The sequence below is a fragment of the Stegostoma tigrinum genome, chromosome 1, assembly GCF_030684315.1.
Source record: "Stegostoma tigrinum isolate sSteTig4 chromosome 1, sSteTig4.hap1, whole genome shotgun sequence".
NCBI lineage: Eukaryota > Metazoa > Chordata > Chondrichthyes > Orectolobiformes > Stegostomatidae > Stegostoma > Stegostoma tigrinum.
The window spans coordinates 192,923,742-192,948,327 of record NC_081354.1 but is presented as its reverse complement, the minus strand read 5'-3'; the positions used below and the strand labels follow the sequence as shown (position 1 = coordinate 192,948,327).

Below are 24,586 nucleotides of genomic sequence, written 5' to 3'. Positions count from 1 at the left end.
CAGTGTACTTCACACCGATCCACCCGACTCTGTCACAGTGAGTGTGTCTGTGTAACAGTGTACTTCACACTGATCCACCCGACTCTGTCACAGCGAGTGTGTCTGTGTAATAGTGTACTTCACACCGATCCACCCGACTGTCACAGTGAGTGTGTGTGTAACAGTGTACTTCACACCGATCCACCCGACTCTGTCACAGTGAGTGTGTCTGTGTTAGAGTGTACTTCACACCGATCCACCCGACTCTGTCACAGTGAGTGTGTCTGTGTAATAGTGTACTTCACACCGATCCACCCGACTCTGTCACAGTGAGTGTGTGTGTGTAATAGTGTACTTCACACCGATCCACCCGACTCTGTCACAGTGAGTGCGTCTGTGTAATAGTGTACTTCACACCGATCCACCCGACTCTGTCACAGTGACTGCGTCTGTGTAATAGTGTACTTCACACCGATCCACCCGACTGTCACAGTGAGTGTGTGTGTAACAGTGTACTTCACACCGATCCACCCGACTCTGTCACAGTGACTGTGTCTGTGTAACAGTGTACTTCACACCGATCCACCCGACTCTGTCACAGTGAGTGTGTGAGTGTAATAGTGTACTTCACACCGATCCACCCGACTCTGTCACAGTGAGTGTGTCTGTGTAACAGTGTACTTCACACCGATCCACCCGACTCTGTCACAGTGACTGTGTCTGTGTAATAGTGTACTTCACAACGATCCACCCGACTCTGTCACAGTGAGTGTGTGTGTGTAACAGTGTACTTCACACCGATCCACCCGACTCTGTCACAGTGAGTGTGTAATAGTGTAATAGTGTACTTCACACCGATCCACCCGACTGTGTCACAGTGAGCGTGTCTGTGTAATAGTGTACTTCACACCGATCCACCCGACTCTGTCACAGTGAGTGTGTCTGTGTAACAGTGTACTTCACACCGATCCACCCGACTCTGTCACAGTGAGTGTGTCTGTGTAACAGTGTACTTCACACCGATCCACCCGACTCTGTCACAGTGAGTGTGTCTGTGTAACAGTGTACTTCACACCGATCCACCCGACTGTGTCACAGTGAGCGTGTCTGTGTAATAGTGTACTTCACACCGATCCACCCGACTCTGTCACAGTGAGTGTGTCTGTGTAACAGTGTACTTCACACCGATCCACCCGACTCTGTCACAGTGAGTGTGTCTGTGTAACAGTGTACTTCACACCGATCCACCCGTCTCTGTCACAGTGAGTGTGTCTGTGTAACAGTGTACTTCACACCGATCCACCCGACTCTGTCACAGTGAGTGTGTCTTTGTAACAGTGTACTTCACACCGATCCACCCGACTCTGTCACAGTGAGTGTGTCTGTGTAACAGTGTACTTCACACCGATCCACCCCACTCTGTCACAGTGACTGTGTCTGTGTAACAGTGTACTTCACACCGATCCACCCGACTCTGTCACAGTGAGTGTGTCTTTGTAACAGTGTACTTCACACCGATCCACCCGACTCTGTCACAGTGAGTGTGTCTGTGTAACAGTGTACTTCACACCGATCCACCCGTCGCTGTCACAGTGAGTGTGTCTGTGTAACAGTGTACTTCACACCGATCCTCCCGACTCTGTCACAGTGTGTGTCTGTGTAATAGTGTACTTCACACAGATCCACCCGACTCTGTCACAGTGAGTGTGTCTGTGTAACATTGTACTTCACACCGATCCACCCGACTCTGTCACAGTGAGTGTGTCTGTGTAACAGTGTACTTCGCACCGATCCACCCGACTCTGTCACAGTGAGTGTGTCTGTGTAATTGTGTACTTCGCTCCGATCCACCCGACTCTGTCACAGTGAGTGTGTCTGTGTAACAGTGTACTTCACACTGATCCACCCGACTCTGTCACAGTGAGTGTGTCTGTGTAACAGTGTAGTTCACACCGATCCACCCGACTCTGTCACAGTGAGTGTGTCTGTGTAACAGTGTACTTCACACCGATCCACCCGACTCTGTCACAGTGAGTGTGTCTGTGTAACAGTGTACTTCACACCGATCCACCCGACTCTGTCACAGCGAGTGTGTCTGTGTAATAGTGTACTTCACACCGATCCACCCGACTGTCACAGTGAGTGTGTGTGTAACAGTGTACTTCACACCGATCCACCCGACTCTGTCACAGTGAGTGTGTCTGTGTAAGAGTGTACTTCACACCGATCCACCCGACTGTGTCACAGTGAGCGTGTCTGTGTAATAGTGTACTTCACACCGATCCACCCGACTCTGTCACAGTGAGTGTGTCTGTGTAACAGTGTACTTCACACCGATCCACCCGACTCTGTCACAGTGAGTGTGTCTGTGTAACAGTGTACTTCACACCGATCCACCCGACTCTGTCACAGTGAGTGTGTCTGTGTAACAGTGTACTTCACACCGATCCACCCGACTGTGTCACAGTGAGCGTGTCTGTGTAATAGTGTACTTCACACCGATCCACCCGACTCTGTCACAGTGAGTGTGTCTGTGTAACAGTGTACTTCACACCGATCCACCCGACTCTGTCACAGTGAGTGTGTCTGTGTAACAGTGTACTTCACACCGATCCACCCGTCTCTGTCACAGTGAGTGTGTCTGTGTAACAGTGTACTTCACACCGATCCACCCGACTCTGTCACAGTGAGCGTGTCTGTGTAACAGTGTACTTCACACCGATCCACCCGACTCTGTCACAGTGAGTGTGTCTGTGTAACAGTGTACTTCACACCGATCCACCCCACTCTGTCACAGTGACTGTGTCTGTGTAACAGTGTACTTCACACCGATCCACCCGACTCTGTCACAGTGAGTGTGTCTTTGTAACAGTGTACTTCACACCGATCCACCCGACTCTGTCACAGTGAGTGTGTCTGTGTAACAGTGTACTTCACACCGATCCACCCGTCGCTGTCACAGTGAGTGTGTCTGTGTAACAGTGTACTTCACACCGATCCTCCCGACTCTGTCACAGTGTGTGTCTGTGTAATAGTGTACTTCACACAGATCCACCCGACTCTGTCACAGTGAGTGTGTCTGTGTAACAGTGTACTTCACACCGATCCACCCGACTCTGTCACAGTGAGTGTGTCTGTGTAACAGTGTACTTCGCACCGATCCACCCGACTCTGTCACAGTGAGTGTGTCTGTGTAATTGTGTACTTCGCTCCGATCCACCCGACTCTGTCACAGTGAGTGTGTCTGTGTAACAGTGTACTTCACACTGATCCACCCGACTCTGTCACAGTGAGTGTGTCTGTGTAACAGTGTAGTTCACACCGATCCACCCGACTCTGTCACAGTGAGTGTGTCTGTGTAACAGTGTACTTCACACCGATCCACCCGACTCTGTCACAGTGAGTGTGTCTGTGTAACAGTGTACTTCACACCGATCCACCCGACTCTGTCACAGCGAGTGTGTCTGTGTAATAGTGTACTTCACACCGATCCACCCGACTGTCACAGTGAGTGTGTGTGTAACAGTGTACTTCACACCGATCCACCCGACTCTGTCACAGTGAGTGTGTCTGTGTAACAGTGTACTTCACACCGATCCACCCGACTCTGTCACAGTGAGTGTGTGTGTGTAATAGTGTACTTCACACCGATCCACCCGACTCTGTCACAGTGAGTGTGTGTGTGTAATAGTGTACTTCACACCGATCCACCCGACTCTGTCAGAGTGAGTGCGTCTGTGTAATAGTGTACTTCACACCGATCCACCCGACTCTGTCACAGTGACTGTGTCTGTGTAACAGTGTACTTCACACCGATCCACCCGACTCTGTCACAGTGAGTGTGTGTGTGTAATAGTGTACTTCACACCGATCCACCCGACTCTGTCACAGTGAGTGTGTCTGTGTAACAGTGTACTTCACACCGATCCACCCGACTCTGTCACAGTGACTGTGTCTGTGTAATAGTGTACTTCACAACGATCCACCCGACTCTGTCACTGTGAGTGTGTGTGTGTAACAGTGTACTTCACACCGATCCACCCGACTCTGTCACAGTGAGTGTGTCTGTGTAATAGTGTACTTCACACCGATCCACCCGACTCTGTCACAGTGAGTGTGTCTGTGTAACATGTACTTCACACCGATCCACCCGACTCTGTCACAGTGAGTGTGTCTGTGGAACAGTGTACTTCACACCGATCCACCCGACTCTGTCACAGTGAGTGTGTCTGTGTAACAGTGTACATCACACCGATCCACCCGACTCTGTCACAGTGAGTGTGTCTGTGTAACAGTGTACTTCACACCGATCCACCCGACTGTGTCACAGTGAGCGTGTCTGTGTAATAGTGTACTTCACACCGATCCACCCGACTCTGTCACAGTGAGTGTGTCTGTGTAACAGTGTACTTCACACCGATCCACCCGACTCTGTCACAGTGAGTGTGTCTGTGTAACAGTGTACTTCACACCGATCCACCCGTCTCTGTCACAGTGAGTGTGTCTGTGTAACTGTGTACTTCACACCGATCCACCCGACTCTGTCACAGTGAGCGTGTCTGTGTAACAGTGTACTTCACACCGATCCACCGGACTCTGTCACAGTGAGCGTGTCTGTGTAACAGTGTACTTCACACCGATCCACCCGACTCTGTCACAGTGAGTGTGTCTGTGTAACAGTGTACTTCACACCGATCCACCCGACTCTGTCACAGTGAGTGTGTCTATGTAATAGTGTACTTCGCACCGATCCACCCGACTCTGTCACAGTGAGTGTGTCTATGTAATAGTGTACTTCACACCGACCCACCCGACTCAGTCACAGTGAGTGTGTCTGTGTAATAGTGTACTTCACACCGATCCACCCGACTCAGTCACAGTGAGTGTGTCTATGTAATAGTGTACTTCACACCGACCCACCCGACTCTGTCACAGTGAGCGTGTCTGTGTAATAGTGTACTTCACACCGATCCACCCGACTCTGTCACAGTGAGTGTGTCTGTGTAACAGTGTACTTCACACCGATCCACCCGACTCTGTCACAGTGAGTGTGTCTATGTAATAGTGTACTTCACACCGACCCACCCGACTCTGTCACAGTGAGTGTGTCTATGTAATAGTGTACTTCACACCGACCCACCCGACTCTGTCACAGTGAGCGTGTCTGTGTAATAGTGTACTTCACACCGATCCACCCGACTCTGTCTGAGTGAGCGTGTCTGTGTAATAGTGTACTTCACACCGATCCACCCGACTCTGTCACAGTGAGTGTGTCTGTGTAACAGTGTACTTCACACCGATCCACCCGACTCTGTCACAGTGAGCGTGTCTGTGTAATAGTGTACTTCACACCGATCCACCCGACTCTGTCACAGTGTGTGTCTGTGTAACAGTGTACTTCACACCGATCCACCCGACTCTGTCACAGTGAGTGTGTCTGTGTAATAGTGTACTTCACACCGATCCACCCGACTCTGTCACAGTGAGTGTGTCTGTGTAATAGTGTACTTCACACCGATCCACCCGACTCTGTCACAGTGTGTGTCTGTGTAACAGTGTACTTCACACCGATCCACCCGACTCTGTCACAGTGAGTGTGTCTGTGTAACAGTGTACTTCACACCGATCCACCCGACTGTGTCACAGTGAGTGTCTCTGTGTAACAGTGTACTTCACACCGATCCACCCGACTCTGTCACAGTGAGTGTGTCTGTGTAATAGTGTACTTCACACCGATCCACCCGACTCTGTCACAGTGAGTGTGTCTTTGTAACAGTGTACTTCACACCGATCCACCCGACTCTTTCACAGTGAGTGTGTCTGTGTAACAGTGTACTTCACACCGATCCACCCGACTCTGTCACAGTGAGTGTGTCCGTGCAACAGTGTACTTCGCACCGATCCATCCGACTCTGTCACAGTGAGTGTGTCTGTGCAACAGTGTACTTCGCACCGATCCACCCGACTCTGTCACAGTGAGTGTGTCTGTGTAACAGTGTACTTCACACCGATCCACCCGACTCAGTCACAGTGAGTGTGTCTGTGTAATAGTGTCCTTCACACCGATCCACCCGACTCTGTCCCAGTGAGTGTGTGTGTGTAACAGTGTACTTCACACCGATCCACCCGACTCTGCCACAGTGAGTGTGTCTGTGTAAAAGTGTACTTCACACCGATCCACCCGACTCTGTCACAGTGAGCATGTCTGTGTAACAGTGTACTTCACACCGATCCACCCGACTCTGTCACAGTGAGTGTGTGTGTGTAATAGTGTACTTCACACCGATCCACCCGACTCTGTCAGAGTGAGTGCGTCTGTGTAATAGTGTACTTCACACCGATCCACCCGACTCTGTCACAGTGACTGTGTCTGTGTAACAGTGTACTTCACACCGATCCACCCGACTCTGTCACAGTGAGTGTGTGTGTGTAATAGTGTACTTCACACCGATCCACCCGACTCTGTCACAGTGAGTGTGTCTGTGTAACAGTGTACTTCACACCGATCCACCCGACTCTGTCACAGTGACTGTGTCTGTGTAATAGTGTACTTCACAACGATCCACCCGACTCTGTCACTGTGAGTGTGTGTGTGTAACAGTGTACTTCACACCGATCCACCCGACTCTGTCACAGTGAGTGTGTCTGTGTAATAGTGTACTTCACACCGATCCACCCGACTCTGTCACAGTGAGTGTGTCTGTGTAACATGTACTTCACACCGATCCACCCGACTCTGTCACAGTGAGTGTGTCTGTGGAACAGTGTACTTCACACCGATCCACCCGACTCTGTCACAGTGAGTGTGTCTGTGTAACAGTGTACATCACACCGATCCACCCGACTCTGTCACAGTGAGTGTGTCTGTGTAACAGTGTACTTCACACCGATCCACCCGACTGTGTCACAGTGAGCGTGTCTGTGTAATAGTGTACTTCACACCGATCCACCCGACTCTGTCACAGTGAGTGTGTCTGTGTAACAGTGTACTTCACACCGATCCACCCGACTCTGTCACAGTGAGTGTGTCTGTGTAACAGTGTACTTCACACCGATCCACCCGTCTCTGTCACAGTGAGCGTGTCTGTGTAACAGTGTACTTCACACCGATCCACCCGACTCTGTCACAGTGAGCGTGTCTGTGTAACAGTGTACTTCACACCGATCCACCGGACTCTGTCACAGTGAGCGTGTCTGTGTAACAGTGTACTTCACACCGATCCACCCGTCTCTGTCACAGTGAGTGTGTCTGTGTAACAGTGTACTTCACACCGATCCACCCGACTCTGTCACAGTGAGTGTGTCTGTGTAACAGTGTACTTCACACCGATCCACCCGACTCTGTCACAGTGAGTGTGTCTATGTAATAGTGTACTTCGCACCGATCCACCCGACTCTGTCACAGTGAGTGTGTCTATGTAATAGTGTACTTCACACCGACCCACCCGACTCAGTCACAGTGAGTGTGTCTGTGTAATAGTGTACTTCACACCGATCCACCCGACTCAGTCACAGTGAGTGTGTCTATGTAATAGTGTACTTCACACCGACCCACCCGACTCTGTCACAGTGAGCGTGTCTGTGTAATAGTGTACTTCACACCGATCCACCCGACTCTGTCACAGTGAGTGTGTCTGTGTAACAGTGTACTTCACACCGATCCACCCGACTCTGTCACAGTGAGTGTGTCTATGTAATAGTGTACTTCACACCGACCCACCCGACTCTGTCACAGTGAGTGTGTCTATGTAATAGTGTACTTCACACCGACCCACCCGACTCTGTCACAGTGAGCGTGTCTGTGTAATAGTGTACTTCACACCGATCCACCCGACTCTGTCTGAGTGAGCGTGTCTGTGTAATAGTGTACTTCACACCGATCCACCCGACTCTGTCACAGTGAGTGTGTCTGTGTAACAGTGTACTTCACACCGATCCACCCGACTCTGTCACAGTGAGCGTGTCTGTGTAATAGTGTACTTCACACCGATCCACCCGACTCTGTCACAGTGTGTGTCTGTGTAACAGTGTACTTCACACCGATCCACCCGACTCTGTCACAGTGAGTGTGTCTGTGTAATAGTGTACTTCACACCGATCCACCCGACTCTGTCACAGTGAGTGTGTCTGTGTAATAGTGTACTTCACACCGATCCACCCGACTCTGTCACAGTGTGTGTCTGTGTAACAGTGTACTTCACACCGATCCACCCGACTCTGTCACAGTGAGTGTGTCTGTGTAACAGTGTACTTCACACCGATCCACCCGACTGTGTCACAGTGAGTGTCTCTGTGTAACAGTGTACTTCACACCGATCCACCCGACTCTGTCACAGTGAGTGTGTCTGTGTAATAGTGTACTTCACACCGATCCACCCGACTCTGTCACAGTGAGTGTGTCTTTGTAACAGTGTACTTCACACCGATCCACCCGACTCTTTCACAGTGAGTGTGTCTGTGTAACAGTGTACTTCACACCGATCCACCCGACTCTGTCACAGTGAGTGTGTCCGTGCAACAGTGTACTTCGCACCGATCCATCCGACTCTGTCACAGTGAGTGTGTCTGTGCAACAGTGTACTTCGCACCGATCCACCCGACTCTGTCACAGTGAGTGTGTCTGTGTAATAGTGTACTTCACACCGATCCACCCGACTCAGTCACAGTGAGTGTGTCTGTGTAATAGTGTACTTCACACCGATCCACCCGACTCTGTCCCAGTGAGTGTGTGTGTGTAACAGTGTACTTCACACCGATCCACCCGACTCTGCCACAGTGAGTGTGTCTGTGTAAAAGTGTACTTCACACCGATCCACCCGACTCTGTCACAGTGAGCGTGTCTGTGTAACAGTGTACTTCACACCGATCCACCCGTCTCTGTCACAGTGAGCGTGTCTGTGTAACAGTGTACTTCACACCTATCCACCCGACTCTGTCACAGTGACCGTGTCTGTGTAACAGTGTACTTCGCACCGATCCACCCGACTCTGTCACAGTGAGCGTGTCTGTGTAACAGTGTACTTCACACCGATCCACCCGTCTCTGTCACAGTGAGCGTGTCTGTGTAATAGTGTACTTCACACCGATCCACCCGACTCTTTCACAGTGAGTGTGTCTGTGTAATAGTGTACTTCACACCGATCCACCCGACTCTGTCACAGTGAGTGTGTCTGTGTAATAGTGTACTTCACACTGATCCACCCGACTCTGTCACAGTGATCTGTGTAACAGTGTACTTCACACCGATCCACCGGACTCTGTCACAGTGAGCGTGTCTGTGTAACAGTGTACTTCACACCGATCCACCCGTCTCTGTCACAGTGAGTGTGTCTGTGTAACAGTGTACTTCACACCGATCCACCCGACTCTGTCACAGTGAGTGTGTCTGTGTAACAGTGTACTTCACACCGATCCACCCGACTCTGTCACAGTGAGTGTGTCTGTGTAACAGTGTACTTCACACCGATCCACCCGACTCTGTCACAGTGAGCGTGTCTTTGTAACAGTGTACTTCACACCGATCCACCCGACTGTCACAGTGTGTGTGTCTGTGTAACAGTGTACTTCACACCGATCCACCCGACTCTGGCACAGTGAGTGTGTCTGTGTAACAGTGTACTTCACACCAATCCACCCGACTCTGTCACAGAGAGTGTGTATGTAACAGTGTACTTCACACCGATCCACCCGACTCTGTCACAGTGAGTGTGTCTGTGTAACAGTGTACTTCACACCGATCCACCCGACTCTGTCACAGTGAGTGTGTCTGTGTAACAGTGTACTTCGCACCGATCCACCTGACTCTGTCACAGTGAGTGTGTCTGTGTAATAGTGTACTTCGCACCGATCCACCCGACTCTGTCACAGTGAGTGTGTCTGTGTAACAGTGTACTTCACACCGATCCACCGGACTCTGTCACAGTGAGCGTGTCTGTGTAACAGTGTACTTCACACCGATCCACCCGTCTCTGTCACAGTGAGTGTGTCTGTGTAACAGTGTACTTCACACCGATCCACCCGACTCTGTCACAGTGAGTGTGTCTGTGTAACAGTGTACTTCACACCGATCCACCCGACTCTGTCACAGTGAGTGTGTCTGTGTAATAGTGTACTTCACACCGATCCACCCGACTCTGTCACAGTGAGTGTGTCTGTGTAATAGTGTACTTCGCACCGATCCACTCGACTGTCACAGTGAGCGTGTCTGTGTAACAGTGTACTTCACACCGATCCACCCGACTCTGTCACAGTGTGCGTGTCTGTGTAACAGTGGACGTCACGCTATTGAACCCAAACTTTTTGCACTGTGTGTCTATGTAATCATGATTTTCGCAGTAACCACCCAACCCTGTCCTCATGCCTGTTTCTAATAATTTCCTTCACACAAATCCACCCGACTCCATAGACTACTATAGATGGGTCACTTTTTCTCCTGTGTGAGCAGGAGGGCTTCCTGACACAGTATGTAGACAGGCCAACAAGGGGTGAAGCCACATTAGATTTGTACTGGGTAATGAGCCTGGCCAGGTGTTAGATTTGGAAGTAGATGAGCACTTTGATGATAGCGATCACAATTCTGTTATGTTTACTTTAGTGATGGTAAGGGATAGGTGTATACCACTGGGCAAGAGTTACATTTGGGGGAAAGGCAATTACGATGAGATTAGGCAAGATTTAGGGAGCATCGGATGGGTTAGGAAACTGCGGGGGATGGGCACATTAGAAATGTGGAGCTTATTCAAGGAAAATCTCCTGTGTGTCCCGGATAAGTATGTACCTCTCAGGCAGGGTGGAAGCTGTAGAGTGTGGGAGCCGTGGTTTATGAAGGAAGTGGAATCTCTGGTCAAGAGGAAGAAGAAGGCTACTGTTAGGATGTGATGTGAAGGCTCAGTTAGGGCGCTTGAGGACTACGAGGTAGCCAGGAAAGACCGAAAAAGAGAGCTCAGAAGAGCCAGGAGGAGACATGAGAAGTTGTTGGCGGATAGGATCAGGGTAAACCCTAAGGCTTTCTACAGGTATTTAAGGAAAAGAAGAATGACGTAAGTAAGATTCGGCCCAATGAAGGATAGTAGTGGTAAGTTGTGTGTGGAGTCAGATGGGATAGGGGAAGCGCTAAATGAATATTTTTCAACAGTATTCACTCTAGAAAACGACAATGTTGTCGAGGAGAATACTGAGATACAGGCTACTAGACTCGGTGGGATTGAGGTTCACAAGGAAGAGGTATTAGAAATCCTTCAGATTGTGAAGATAGAAAAGTCCCCTGAGCCGGATGGGGTTTATCCTCGGAACCTCTGGGAAGCCAGGGAGGAGATTGCCGAGCCTTTGGCATTGATCTTTAACTCGTCATTGTCTACAGGAATAGTGCCAGACGACTGGAGGATAGCAAATGTGGTTCCCCTGTTCAAGAAGTGGAGTAGAGACATTCCTGGTAATTTTTGACCAGTGAGCCTTACCTCAGTTGTTGGTAAAGTGTTGGAAAAGGTTATAAGGGATAGGATTTATAATCATCTAGAAAAGAATAAATTGATTAGGGATAGTCAGCACGGTTTTGTAAAGGGAAGGTCGTGCCTCACAAACCTTATTGAGTTCTTTGAGAAGGTGACCAAACAGGTAGATGAGAGTAAACCGGTTGATGTGGTGTATATGGATTTCAACAAGGCATTCGATAAGGTTCCCCACAATAGGCTATTGTACAAAATGCGGAGGAATGGAATTGTTGGAGATATAGCAGTTTGGGTCGGAAATTGGCTTGCTGAAAGAAGACAGAGGGTGGTGGTTGATGGGAAATGTTCATCCTGGAGACCAGTTACTAGTGGTGTGCCGCAAGGGTCAGTGTTGGGTCCACTGCTGTTTGTCATTTTTATAAATGACCTGGATGAGGGCGTAGAAGGATGGGTTAGTAAATTTGCAGACGACACTAAGTTCGGTGGAGTTGTGGATACTGACGAAGGATGCTGTAGGTTGCAGAGAGACATAGGTAAGCTGCAGAGCTGGGCTGAGAGGTGGCAGATGGAGTTTAATGCAGACAAGTGTGAGGTGACGCACTTTGGTAGGAGTAACCGGAAGGCAAAGTACAGGGCTAATGGTAAGATTCTTAGCAGTGTAGATGAGCAGAGAGATCTCGGTGTCCATGTACACAGATCCTTGAAAGTTGCCACCCAGGTTGACAGGCCTGTTAAGAAGGCATACAGTGTTTTAGCTTTTATTAATAGATGGATCGAATTCCGGAACCAAGAGGTTATGGTGAAGCTGTACAAAACTCTGGTGCGGCCGCACTTGGAGTATTGTGTACAGTTCTGGTCACCGCATTCTAAGAAGGATGTGGAAGCTTTGGAAAGGGTGCAGAGGAGATTTACTAGGATATAGCCTGGTATGGAGGGAAGGTCTCACGAGGAAAGGCTGAGGGACTTGAGGCTGTTTTCATTAGAGAGAAGAAGGTTGAGAGGTGACTTAATTGAAACATATAAAATAATCAGACGGTTAGATAGGGTGGATAAGGAGAGCCTTTTTCCTAGGATGGTGACGGCGAGCACGAGGGGGCATAGCTTTAAATTGAGGGGTGAAAGATATAGGACAGATGTCAGAGGTAGTTTCTTTACTCAGAGAGTAGTAAGGGAATGGAACGCTTTGCCTGCAATGGCAGTAGGTTCGCCAACTTTCGGTACATTTAAGCCGTCATTGGACAATCATATGGACATACATGGAATAGTGTAGGTTAGATGGGCTTGAGATCGATATGACAGGTCGTCAGAACATCGAGGGCTGAAGGGCCTGTTCTGTGCTGTAATGTTCTATGTTCTGTCGCAATGTGTTTGCCTGTGTCATAGTGTACTTCACATTTCCCTTTGTTCACTAAGTCGAGTATTGTCAAACCTGGTAATTATAGACCATTGATCCTTACTTCGGTTGTGGGTAAAGTGTTGGAGAGGATGATACGAGGTAGGATTTATAATCATCTAGAAAAGAATAAATTGATTAGGGTTAGTCAGCACGGTTTTGTGAAGGGCAGGTCGTGCCTCACCAACCTTATTGTGTTCTTTGAGAAGGTGACCAAACAGGTAGATGAGAGTAAACCGGTTGATGTGGTGTATAAGGATTTCAGCAAGGCGTTCGATAAGGTTCCCCACAGTAGGCTCTTGTACAAAATGCGGAGGAATGGGATTGTGGGAGATCGAGGAGTTTGGATCGGAAATTGGCTTGCTGAAAGAAGACAGATGGTGGTAGTTGATGGGAAATGTTCATCCTGGAGACCAGTTACTCGTGGTGTATCGCAAGCGGCTGTGTTGGGTCCACTGCTGTTTGCCATTTTTATAAATGACCTGAATGAGGGCGTAGACTGATGGGTTTGTAAATTTGCGGATGAGCTGCATCGCTGGTCTGAGAGGTGGCGAATGGAGATTGTGTATGACTGTATGTGTAACATCGAGTCACAGTGTGTAACTGTGTATAATTGTAATTGTATGAATGACAGTATGTAGCTGCGCATATATCAGTGTGTATGACAGTATATTACTGAATTGGGGAGTTTGCAGTGGCCGTTGTGGGTGTTGGCAGGGTTGGACATCTGACAGCTGTAATGTTGACAAATGTGGCATTGGTAAGCTCTTACCCTTTGACTCTGACAAGGTTGAACTGGCAAATATGAACTGATTTTTCCTTCAGCCTCACCCAGCTGGCCTCAGTAAACACTGAGGAGCTTTAACCACAATGCTCAGTTTGAAACTCAAAAGTCACTGCAATTTTTTTTGCAGCGGAGAGCAGCGCGAGCCAGGCGGACGTGAGGTCAGGGCAGAGAGGCAGTCGGGAAGGTCGGTGAGTGCTATTTAAGGAGGCGTGTTCTCAACACCCGGTCCTGCACGGTAGGGCCTCCCTCCCACCCTCCTCCTCTAACCTAATTAAGAGTCCACAGACTCACAGCAAAAAACAAGGGTTGAGGGAAGTGCTTGGTGAGTAAAGTGCGAGTCTTTGGCTCAGGAGTTTTCGGTGTAGAGGCTCAGTGAGGAGAATACGCCACATTGAAGAGCTGAAGGACATGACTGCCAAGCTGATTCAGTGTGCTCTGTGCATGATGTGGGAGGTCAGGGACACTGATGATGTTTCTGGCTCCTATAGCTGTGGAAAGTGTGTATACATACAGCTTCTGAAGGAGCATGTTGCAGCCCTGAAGAAAGAGCTAGATGACCTCAGGCTCATCCAAGAGAACGAGAATTTTCTGGAAAGGACCTTCAGCGAGGTCACTACACCGAGGACACAGAAGAGAGAAGGGGAATGTCGATGACAAAGGAAGACATGAATGAAGTACAAGTGACCCCAGGGGAAGCACCTATTGTAAACAGGCTGACTGTCTTGGAAACTGTCGAGACAGACGACACTGCCAGTCCGAGAGGTGGACAGGTCTGCGAGTCAAAAATTGCTGTAGAGGCAGAGCCGAGGAGGCAGACATCATGCAGAGCCGTGGTAATAGGGGACTCCATAGTGAGTGGGACTGACAGGGGTTTCTGCGGCAACAGGCGAGATTTGAGATGGTGTGTTGCCTTCCTGGTGCCAGGATCTAGGACGTCACTGACAGAGTGCAGAGAATCCTCAAGGGTGAAGGTGAAGAGCCAGAGGTGGTGGTGTATGTCGGCACTAATGACGTTGGGAAGAAAAGGAGGGGCATTCTACAGCGGGACTTCAGAGATCTCAGAAGAAGGCTGAAAAGCAGGACTTCCAGGGTGGTTATCTCTGGTTTGCTTCCAGTTCCTCGGGCTGGAGAGGGCAGGAACAGAGAGATAATGGACCTGAACGTGTGGCTGAGGGACTGGTGTCGGAAGCAAGGATTTAAATTCTTGGATCACTGGGGTATGTTTTGCGGTAAGGATAAATTATACAAGAGGGACGGGTTTCACCTTAAATGGGTGGGGGACCAGCTTTCTGGCAGGCAGGTTTGCCACTGCAACACAGGTGTGTTTAAACTAAGTAATAGCGGGGAGGGGCTAAACTGGAAATTTAAGAAGGAAGTTAAAGGGAAAGTGAGAATAAGAGAAGTTAGGAAAGACAACAGAAACAACAGAGCGGAAAACTCTAGAAGGGATCGTACAGTATGGCCAAGTGAAATAGGGATTGATAGGAAGGGTGAGGGGAGAAACAAATTAAAAATATTATATATGAATGCACGAAGCATAAGAAATAAGGTGGATGAGCTTGAGGCTCAGTTGGAAGTTGACAAGTATGATGTTGTGGGGATAACTGAGACGTGGCTTCAAGTGGACAGGTCCTGGGACATGAATATTCAAGGCTATACGTGCTATCAATAGGACAGACTGACAGGCAGAGGGGGTGGGGTGGCCCTGTTGATGAGGAATGATATTCGGTCCCTTGCGAGGGGGGACATAGAGTCAGGAGATGTAGAGTCAGTATGGATAGAGCTGAGAAATTCTAAGGGTAGAAAGACCCTAATGGGAATTATCTACAGGCCCCCAAACAGTAGTCAGGAGGTAGGGTGCAAGTTGAATCAAGAGTTGAAATTGGCCTGTCGCAAAGGTATCATTACAGTTGTAATAGAACATAGAACATTCCAGCACAGTACAGGCCCTTCGGCCCTCGATGTTGTGCCGCCCCGTCATACCGATCTCAAGCCCATCTAACCTACACTATTCCATGTACGTCCATATGCTTATCCAATGACGACTTAAATGTACCTAAAGTTGGCGAATCTACTACCGTTGCAGGCAAAGCGTTCCATTCCCTTACTACTCTCTCAGTAAACAAAACTACCTGTGACATGGAGTTAGGGTTAGGGTTAGGGTTAGGGTTAGGGTTAGGGTTAGGGTTAGGGTTAGGGTGGATTTCAACATGCGGGTAGACTGGGAGAATCAGGATGGTACTGGACCCCAAGAAAGGGAGTTTGTGGAGTGCCTCCGAGATGGATTCTTAGAACAGCTTGTACTGGAGCCTACCAGGGAGGAGGCAAATCTGGATCTGGTGTTGTGCAATGAACCGGATTTGATCAGGGACCTCAAAGTAAAGGAGCCATTAGGAGGTAGTGACCATAATATGATAAGTTTTAATCTGCAGTTTGAGAGAGAGAAGGGACAATCGGAAGTGTCAGTATTGCAGTTGAATAAAGGGAACTATGGAGCTATGAGGGAGGAGCTGGCCAAAGGTCAATGGTTCAATACCCGAGCAGGGATGGCAGTGGAACAACAATGGCAGGTATTTCTGGATATAATGCAGAAGGTGCAGGATCAGTTCATTCCAAAGAGGAAGAAAGATCCTAAGGGGAGGCAGGGGCAGCCATGGCTGACGAGGGAAGTTAAGGTCTGTGTAAAGATAAAAGAGAAGTATAACATAGCAAAGATGAGTGGGAAGCTAGAGGACTGGGAAGCTTTTAAAGAGCAACAGAGGATAATTGAAAAGGCAATACACAGAGTAAAAAATGAGCTATGAAGGAAAACTGGCCAAAAATATAAAGGAGGATAGTAAAAGCTTTTTTATGTGAAAAGAAAAAAAATGGTTACGACTAAAATTGGGCCCTTGAAGTCAGAAACGGGCGAATTTATTATGGGGAACAAGGAAATGGCAGGAGAGTTGATTAGGTACTTTGGATCTGTCTTCACTAGGGAAGACACAAGCAATCTCCCAGATGTTACAGTGGCTGAAGGACCGAGGGTAATGGATGAACTGAAGGGTATTTATATTAGGCAGGAAATGGTGTTGGATAGACTGTTAGGTCTGAAGCTGATAAGTCCCCAGGACCTGATGGTCTGCATCCCAGGGTACTTAAGGAGGTGGCTCTACAAATCGTGGATGCATTGGTAATTATTTTCCAATGTTCTATAGATTCACGATCAGTTCCTGCGGATTGGAGGGTGGCTAATGTTGTCCCACTTTTCAAGAAAGGAGGGAGAGAGAAAACAGGGAATTATAGACCGGTTAGCCTGACGTCAGTGGTGGGAAAGATGCTGGAGTCAATTATAAAAGATGAAATTACGACTCATTTGGATAGCAGTAACAGGATAGGTCAGAGTCAGCTTGGATTTAGGAAGGGGAAATCGTGCTTGACTAATCTTCTGGAATTTTTTGAGGATGTAACTATGAAGATAGACTAGGAGAACCAGTGGATATAGTGTACCTGGACTTTCAGAAAGCCTTTCATAAAGTCCCGCATAGGAGATTGGTGAACAAAATTAGGGCACATGGTATTGGGGGCAAAATACTGACCTGGATTGAAAATTGGCTGGCTGACAGGAAGCAAAGAGTAGTGATAAACGGATCCCATTCGGAATGGCAGGCAGTGACCAGTGCGGTATCGCAAGGTTCGGTGCTGGGACCGCAGCTGTTTACAATATACATTAATGATATAGATGAAAGCATTAAAAGTAATATTAGCAAATTTGCTGATGACACAAAGCTGGGTAGCAGTGTGAAGTGTGAGGAAGATGTTATGAGAATACAGGGTGACTTGGACAGGCTAGGTGAGTGGACAGATGCATGGCAGATACAGTTTAATGTGATAAATGTGTGGTTATCCACTTTGGTGGCAAGAACAGGAAGGCAGATTACTATCTAAATGGAGTCAGGTTAGGTAAAGGGGAAGTTCAACGAGGTCTAGGTGTTCTTGTACGTCAGTCAATGAAAGCAAGCATGCAGGTACAGCAGGCAGTGAAGAAAGCTAATGGCATGCTGGCCTTCATAACAAGAGGAATTGAGTATAGGAGCAAAGAGGTCCTTCTGCAGCTGTACAGGGCCCTGGTGAGACCGCACCTGGAGTATTGTGTGCAGTTTTGGTCTCCAGATTTGTGGAAGGACATTCTTGCTATTGAGGGAGTGCAGCGTAGGTTCACGAGGTCAATTCCCGGAATGGCGGGACTATCATATGTTGAAAGATTGGAGCGACTGGGCTTGTATACACTTGAGTTTAGGAGGATGAGAGGGGATCTGATTGAGATGTATAAGATTATTAAGGGATTGGACACTGTGGAGGCAGCAAGCATGTTTCCGCTGATGGGTGAGTCCAGAACCAGAGGGCACAGTTTAAAAATAAGGGTTAGGCCATTTAGAACAGAGTTGAGGAAAAATGTCTTCACCCAGAGAGTGGTGGGTATATGGAATGCTCTGCCCCAGAAGACAGTGGAGGCCAGGTCTCTGGATACTTTCAAGAAAGAGATGGATAGAGCTCTAAAAAATCGTGGAATCAAGGGTTATGGGGATGAGGCAGGAACAGGATACTGATTGTGGATGATCAGCCATGATCATAATGAATGGTGGTGCTGGCTCGAAGGGCCAAATGGCCGACTCCAGCACCATTTGTCTATTATCTATTGTCTGTTGACAACTTCCCGCATTTTATGGATCCGATCAGAAACGGTTGGTTGCAGGAAGAAACGCTTGTGGATTTGACACTGAGCTGCTCAGACAACTTTGTAGCTCGTATGGCAATGAACATAGCAATGAATTTGCTCAGATGTGGATAGAGCCCGTGCTCAGTGAGAACACAGCGTCTGGTGACATCCAGCTTCTTATTCGGCCTGTTTTGCATGCTCCCCCAACCACCGCACTCGTGGCAGCTGTGAATTTTGATGAAAAGATGCTGAAATGTGAGGGGGTATATATGGCCAGTCTACCCAAGACCATGGGTGTCTTGGTGGACTGCTTGCACAAAATTTCCTGAAGTACCTTTTAGGCTTCGGTTCTGTCAGCCACTACTTGAGCTATAATGCATTGCAAGACTTCTTTCCAACAATGACGATGAAACTAAATCTGAACTGTGATGATCTCCAACAGGACGAGCATGAGAAGAAAGAAGCAGCACTTCCAAAGCAACAATTAGTAGAAGATGAAGAGATTGTACATGAGGAGAATGACAGGCCATCAAGCTAGTTTCTGAGATATCTGTGGAAGAATTGAAAGCTCTGTTTGGCCCCATGCCTGACCTTCCAGTGAGAATCACACTCACATAGACTGTGCCTGAGAAGCAGGAAGAGGGCACCGATAATATTGGAGAAATGGTGCATGAGACGGAGCAGAGTCTGGAGGAACTCATTGCAATGAAATGCCTTTAACACCATCCACTCAGTCAAGTTGTTCGATATGACAGAAATGACTCAAACCTTGTTCAACATGAAGACAGTAGTGGTAATGGTCATGTCTGCCATTGTCCCAATCACAAAGTGAGTCCCAGACAAAATCTGCCTGCATATCTGTTCTTCTATCTCCCACCGGCTATTGGGAGGCCTATAGTAAAGCCCAAACATTGCGACTGCACCCTTCCTGTTCCTGAGCTCTGCTCACATTTCCTCACTGTATGAGCCATCCAAGGTGTTCTCCCGCAGTACAGCTGTGATACTCTCCTTAACAAGTAGTGCAACTCCCCCACCCCTTTTATATCCCCCTCTATCCTGCCTGAAACATCTGTACCCTGGAACGTGAAGCTGCCAGTCCTGCCCCTCCCTTAACCAAATCGCTGCAATGCCAACAACATAGTCCCAATTATAAATCCAAGCTCTAAGTTCATCTGCCTTACCTGTTACACTTCTTGCATTGAAACAGATGCACTTCAGTCCACCAGACCCACTTTGATCAGTAACCACACTCTGCCTGCTCTTCCTCTGAGTCTTACTGGCCCCTATTCTCTAGTTCCCTTTCAGTCCATTCACCTTTTCTTTGCTTTTGTTGGATTTAAAACTGGACAAATCCTTAGGAGCAGAGATAAAAAGTGTGGAGCTGGATGAACACAGCAGGTCAAGCAGCATCTCAGGAGCACATTATCTCTGATACAAATCCCGAGGTGCAGATGGGGAATGTATCCCAGGCTGCCGTGAAAGCCGAGGGAGGGAATGATAACGCCCCTGGGCTGTTTATATCATCACTGGCCACAAGGAGGTGCCAGAGGACTGGGAGAACAGCCAATGAGGTTCCACTTTACAAGAAGGATGAGAGCGATAGACCAGGGAACCATAAACCAGTGAGTCACACAACAGTGGTGAGGAGGAACCTAATGGAGAAAATAATGAGGAGAGAATTAATCTCCATTTGGAGAGGTAAGGTTTGATCAAAAATCGTCGGCATGGCCTTGTCACTGGGAGGCCATGCCTAACAAGTCTGCTGGAATTTTTTGAGGAGGTGACCACATCTGTAGATGCGGGTACATAGAACATAAGAACTGGGAGCAGGAGTAGACCATCTGGCCCCGCGAGCTGCCCTGCCATTCAGTAAGATCATGGTTGATCTTTTCATGGACTCAGTTCCACATAAGCTCCTGCTCACCAAAGCCCTTAGTTCCTTTACTGTTCAAAAATTGATCCATCTTTGCTTTGAAAACATTGTGAGGAAGGCTGAACCGCTTCACTGGGCAGTGAATTGCACAGATTCACAACCCTTCGGGTGAAGCAGTTCCTCCTCAATTCAGTCCTAAATCTGCTCCCCCTAATTTTCAGGCTATTCCATCTTGTCCTAGTTTCACCCACCGGTAGAAACAACCTCCCTGCTTCTACCTTAACTATTCCTTTCATCACTTTATATTTTTCAATAACAATCCTCCCCTTTTTTCTAAATTCCAGTGAACATAATCCAAGTCTTTTCAATCTCTCCCCATAAGGGAACCGTCTCAACTTCAGAATCAACCTCGTGAGCCTCCTCCATACCTCTCCAGTGCTGATACATCCTCTCTCAAGTGAGGAGACCAAAACTGCACACAGTACCTCAGGAGTGGCCTCACCAGGGCCCTGTACAGCTGCAGCATAGCCTCCCTGTTTTTAACCTCCATCCCTGTAGCAATCAACAACAATATTCTGTGTCCTCTGAAAAACTAGGGTAGGGATGTGAGTCCTGAATGGCTTATCCCCTTATTCTTAGACTTTGGTTCTAATTCAATCTGATGTGACTCAGATTCAGATCTTGTTTGGTCACAGTTCTGTGAAGCACCTTGTTGTATTTTACTCTGTTAAAGATACCATGGGGTCAGTCATGGGGTGAACTTCACTCAGTGAGATTTTACAAGCTGATCCCTGAGGAACAGGATTGATGAAGAAGTATATTCTCAAAAATAGAAAGAAACATCACTGCCAATGTAAATTGTTCAGAACTGTGGGTTTGTCCCTGAGAGTCTCACTGTCAGTTCTGAACTGGTGCTTGTTGTGTCCTCTACTTCCTACATCAGAGAACAGGCAAACAAAAGTACATGGTCTGAATATGAAACATCTCTCAGTGAAATAACAAAGTGGACTTGCAGTGCTCACTAGTATAACAGTATGTTCCCCACTGTTTCTTAAGGGATCAAAGGTCAGTCAGCAAAAAGTTATGGTGGCACGGTGGCTCGGTGGTTAGCACTGCAGCCTCACAGCACCAGGGGTCCGGGTTCGAATCCAGCCTTGGGTAACTGTCCGTGTGGAGTTTGCATGTTCTCCCCATGTCCGCGTGGGTTTCCTCCGGGTGCTCCGGTTTCCTCCCACAGTCCAAAGATGTGCAGGCTAGGGTGGATTGGCCATGCGAAATTGCCCGTATTGTTCAGAGGTGTGTGGGTCTGGGTGAGATGTTCCAAGGGGCGGTGTGGACTTGTTGGGCCAAAAGGCCTGTTTCCACACTGTAGGGAATCTAATCTAATCTAAAAGTCATGGCAATTGAGTGCATGAACATTCAGAAAAAGACGTTCAGAGAAAGGGGCAAAGGAGTTGCCAGGCCGGAGTCTCAGGTAACTATCACAGAATGAGGAATGTGAGAGCTGATAATGTCATGAATGGGAACAATTTCAGTGATTGAGGCCCATCTAAGCAGTCCCAGCATTTTGTTTTCATAGAACCCAATAAAGAAAGACGCCTTTCGGGCCATCGTACCTGTACCAGCTCTTTGAAAGAACTGCCTGATTTGCCTGACTTCCCTTTACCTGCACCATGGCTCTGGAAATACTTCCTTTCCAAGTGTCTGTGAAAGTTGCATTTCATTTTGCTTCCACTTGCCGCTAACTAGCTGTGTAGTGAAATCTCAGTTCACTGTGGATTTGTTTGCCAGTTTCTTTACTGATTGGGTTCTTTGCAGCCCATCAAGTCCATGTCGGCTCCTTCTGGAGAATCCAGTCAGTCCAATTTCCCCACACTCTCTCTGTAACCCTACTATATTTGATTATTGCTGAGGTCAGAAGTCACACGACACCAGGTGATAGTCCAACACAAGCTTTCGAAGCGCTGCCCCTCTGTCACGTGTCACTTCACCTATTAGACTATAACCTGATGTTGTGTGACTTTTGACCTTGTCCACCCCAGTCCAACACCATCACCTCCAAATCTTGATTATTGCTGAGCGACATGAGACAATTTCTTCTTTTTGAAGCTACAATATGGTGTCAGGTGTGTTGTATGGCATTAGATCCCACCAGGACAATTTAACTAATCTGCACATATTTCTCAGCTCATTATCCCTGAAAGCAACATGCTGCTTGAGTTCACACAGTGTAGAGCTGGAAGAACACAGCAGGCCAGGCAGCATCAGAGGAGCAGGAAAGCTGATGTTTCTGGTCGGGACCCTTCTTCAGAAGAAGGCTCTGAAGAAGGGTCTGAAGATCCTTCTGAAGAAGGTTCCCAACCCCAAACGTCAGCTTTCCTGCTCCTATGATGCTGCTTGCCCAGCTGTGTTCCTCCAGGTCTACACTGTTTTATCTCAGACTCCAGCATCAGCAGTTCTTACTGTCTCTTGTCGCTTGAGTTCCTTGGTTTGTGGGTGGTGAGTGTGCCCAACATTCTCATAACAAAGAACAAGGAAAATTACTTCACAGGAACAGGTCCTTTGGTCGTCCAAGCTTGCGACGATCGAGATCTTCTATCTAAATCTGTCATCTACTTTCCAAGCATCTGTGTCCCTTTGCTCCCTGCCCATTCGTGTATCTGTCTAAATACATCTTAAATGATGCTATCGTGCCCACTTCTACCACCTCCGCTGGCAACGAATTCCAGGAACGTACCACCCTCTCCGTAAAGAACTTTCCACGCATATCTCCCATAAACTTCTCCCCTCACCTTGAACTCATGGCCCCGAGTAACTGAGTATCCCACTCTGGGGAAAAAGCTTCTTGCTATCCACCCTGTCTATATCCCTCATGATTCTGTAGACCTCAATCAGGTCCCCCCTCAATCTCTGTCTTTCTAATGAAAATAATCCGAATCTACTCAACCTCTCTTCATAGCAAGTGCCCTCCATACCAGGCAACATCCTGGTGAACCTCCTCTGCACACTCTCCAAAGCGTCCACGTCCTTTTGGTAATGTGGTGACCAGAACTGTACACAGTACTCCAAATGTGGCCGAAACAAAGTCTGAGACAACTGTAACATGACCTGCCAACTCTTGTACTCAATACACCGTCCGATGAAGGAAAGCATGCCGTATGTCTTCTTGACCACCCTATTGACCTGCGTTGCCACCTTCAGGGAACAGTGGACCTGAACACCCAGATCACTCTGTTCATCAATTTTCCCTCGGACTTTTACATTTATCATATACTTCACACTTGAATTGGATCTTCCAAAATGCATCACCTCTCATTTGCCTGCATTAAACGCCATCTGCCATTTCTCTGCCGAACTCTCCAATCTATCTATATTCTGCTGTAATCTCTGACAGTCCCCTTCACTATCTGCTACTTCACCAATCTTAGTGTCATCTGGCAACACCTTCTGGGTTGAAGGTGCCTGATTCCATATTGAAAGGTCAGCTGGCAGCATTTCGGACAATGTAAGCTATTTCAGTAAGGTGTTTGATAAGATTCCCCATGGTATGCTATTGCAGAAAACACAGAGGCAATAGACAATAGACAGTAGGTGCTGGAGTCGGCCATTCGGCCCAATGAGCCAGCACCACCATTCATTACGATCATGGCTGATCATCCACAATCAGTATCCTGTTCCTGCCTTATCCCCATAACCCTTGATTCCACTATCTTTAAGAGCTCTATCCATCTCTTTCTTGAAAGTATCCAGAGACCTGGCCTCCACTGCCTTCTGGAGAAGAGCATTCCATATACCCACCACTCTCTGGGTGAAGACGTTTTTCCTCAACTCTGTTCTAAATGGCCTAACCCTTATTTTTAAACTGTGTCCTCTGGTTCTGGACTCACCCATCAGCGGAAACATGCTTCCTGCCTCCAGATTGTCCAATCCCTTAATGATCTTAAACACCTCAATCAGATCCCCTCTCATCCTCCTAAACTCAAGTGTATACAAGCCCAGTCGCTCCAATCTTTCAACATATGATAGTCCCGCCATTCCGGGAATTGACTTCGTGAACCTACGCTGCACTCCCTCAATAGCAAGAATGTCCTTCCTCAAATTTGGAGACCAAAACTGCACACAATATTCCAGGTGCGGTCTCACCAGGGCCCTGTACAGCTGCAGAAGGACCTCTTTGCTCCTCTACTCAATTCCTCTTGTGATGAAGGCCAGCATGCCATTAGCTTTCTTCACTGCCTGCTGTACCTGCATGCTTACTTTCATTGACTGACGTACAAGAACACTAGATCTCGTTGTGCTTCCCCTTTACCTAACTTGACTCCATTGAGATAGTAATCTGCCTTCCTGTTCTTGCCATCAAAGTGTATAACCACACATTTAACCTCATTAAACTGTATCTGCCATGCGT

The 24,586-nt window shown here is 47.9% G+C and overlaps 1 protein-coding gene and 1 pseudogene across 1 annotated transcript in view; both read left to right on the top strand.

Annotated features, from left to right (window-relative positions):
* LOC125456508 (ubiquitin-like modifier-activating enzyme 5) overlaps nucleotides 1-24,586 on the top strand; it is a 100,833-nt pseudogene that overhangs the window by 71,082 nt on the left and 5,165 nt on the right.
* The window catches only part of LOC132209540 (disintegrin and metalloproteinase domain-containing protein 12-like), a 268,784-nt gene continuing 263,954 nt past the window's right edge, over nucleotides 19,757-24,586 (top strand). Inside the window, exon 1 of the mRNA XM_059645262.1 lies at nucleotides 19,757-20,003. Within this exon, the coding sequence (XP_059501245.1) occupies nucleotides 19,757-20,003 (247 nt within the window). The remainder of the gene's footprint in view (nucleotides 20,004-24,586) is intronic.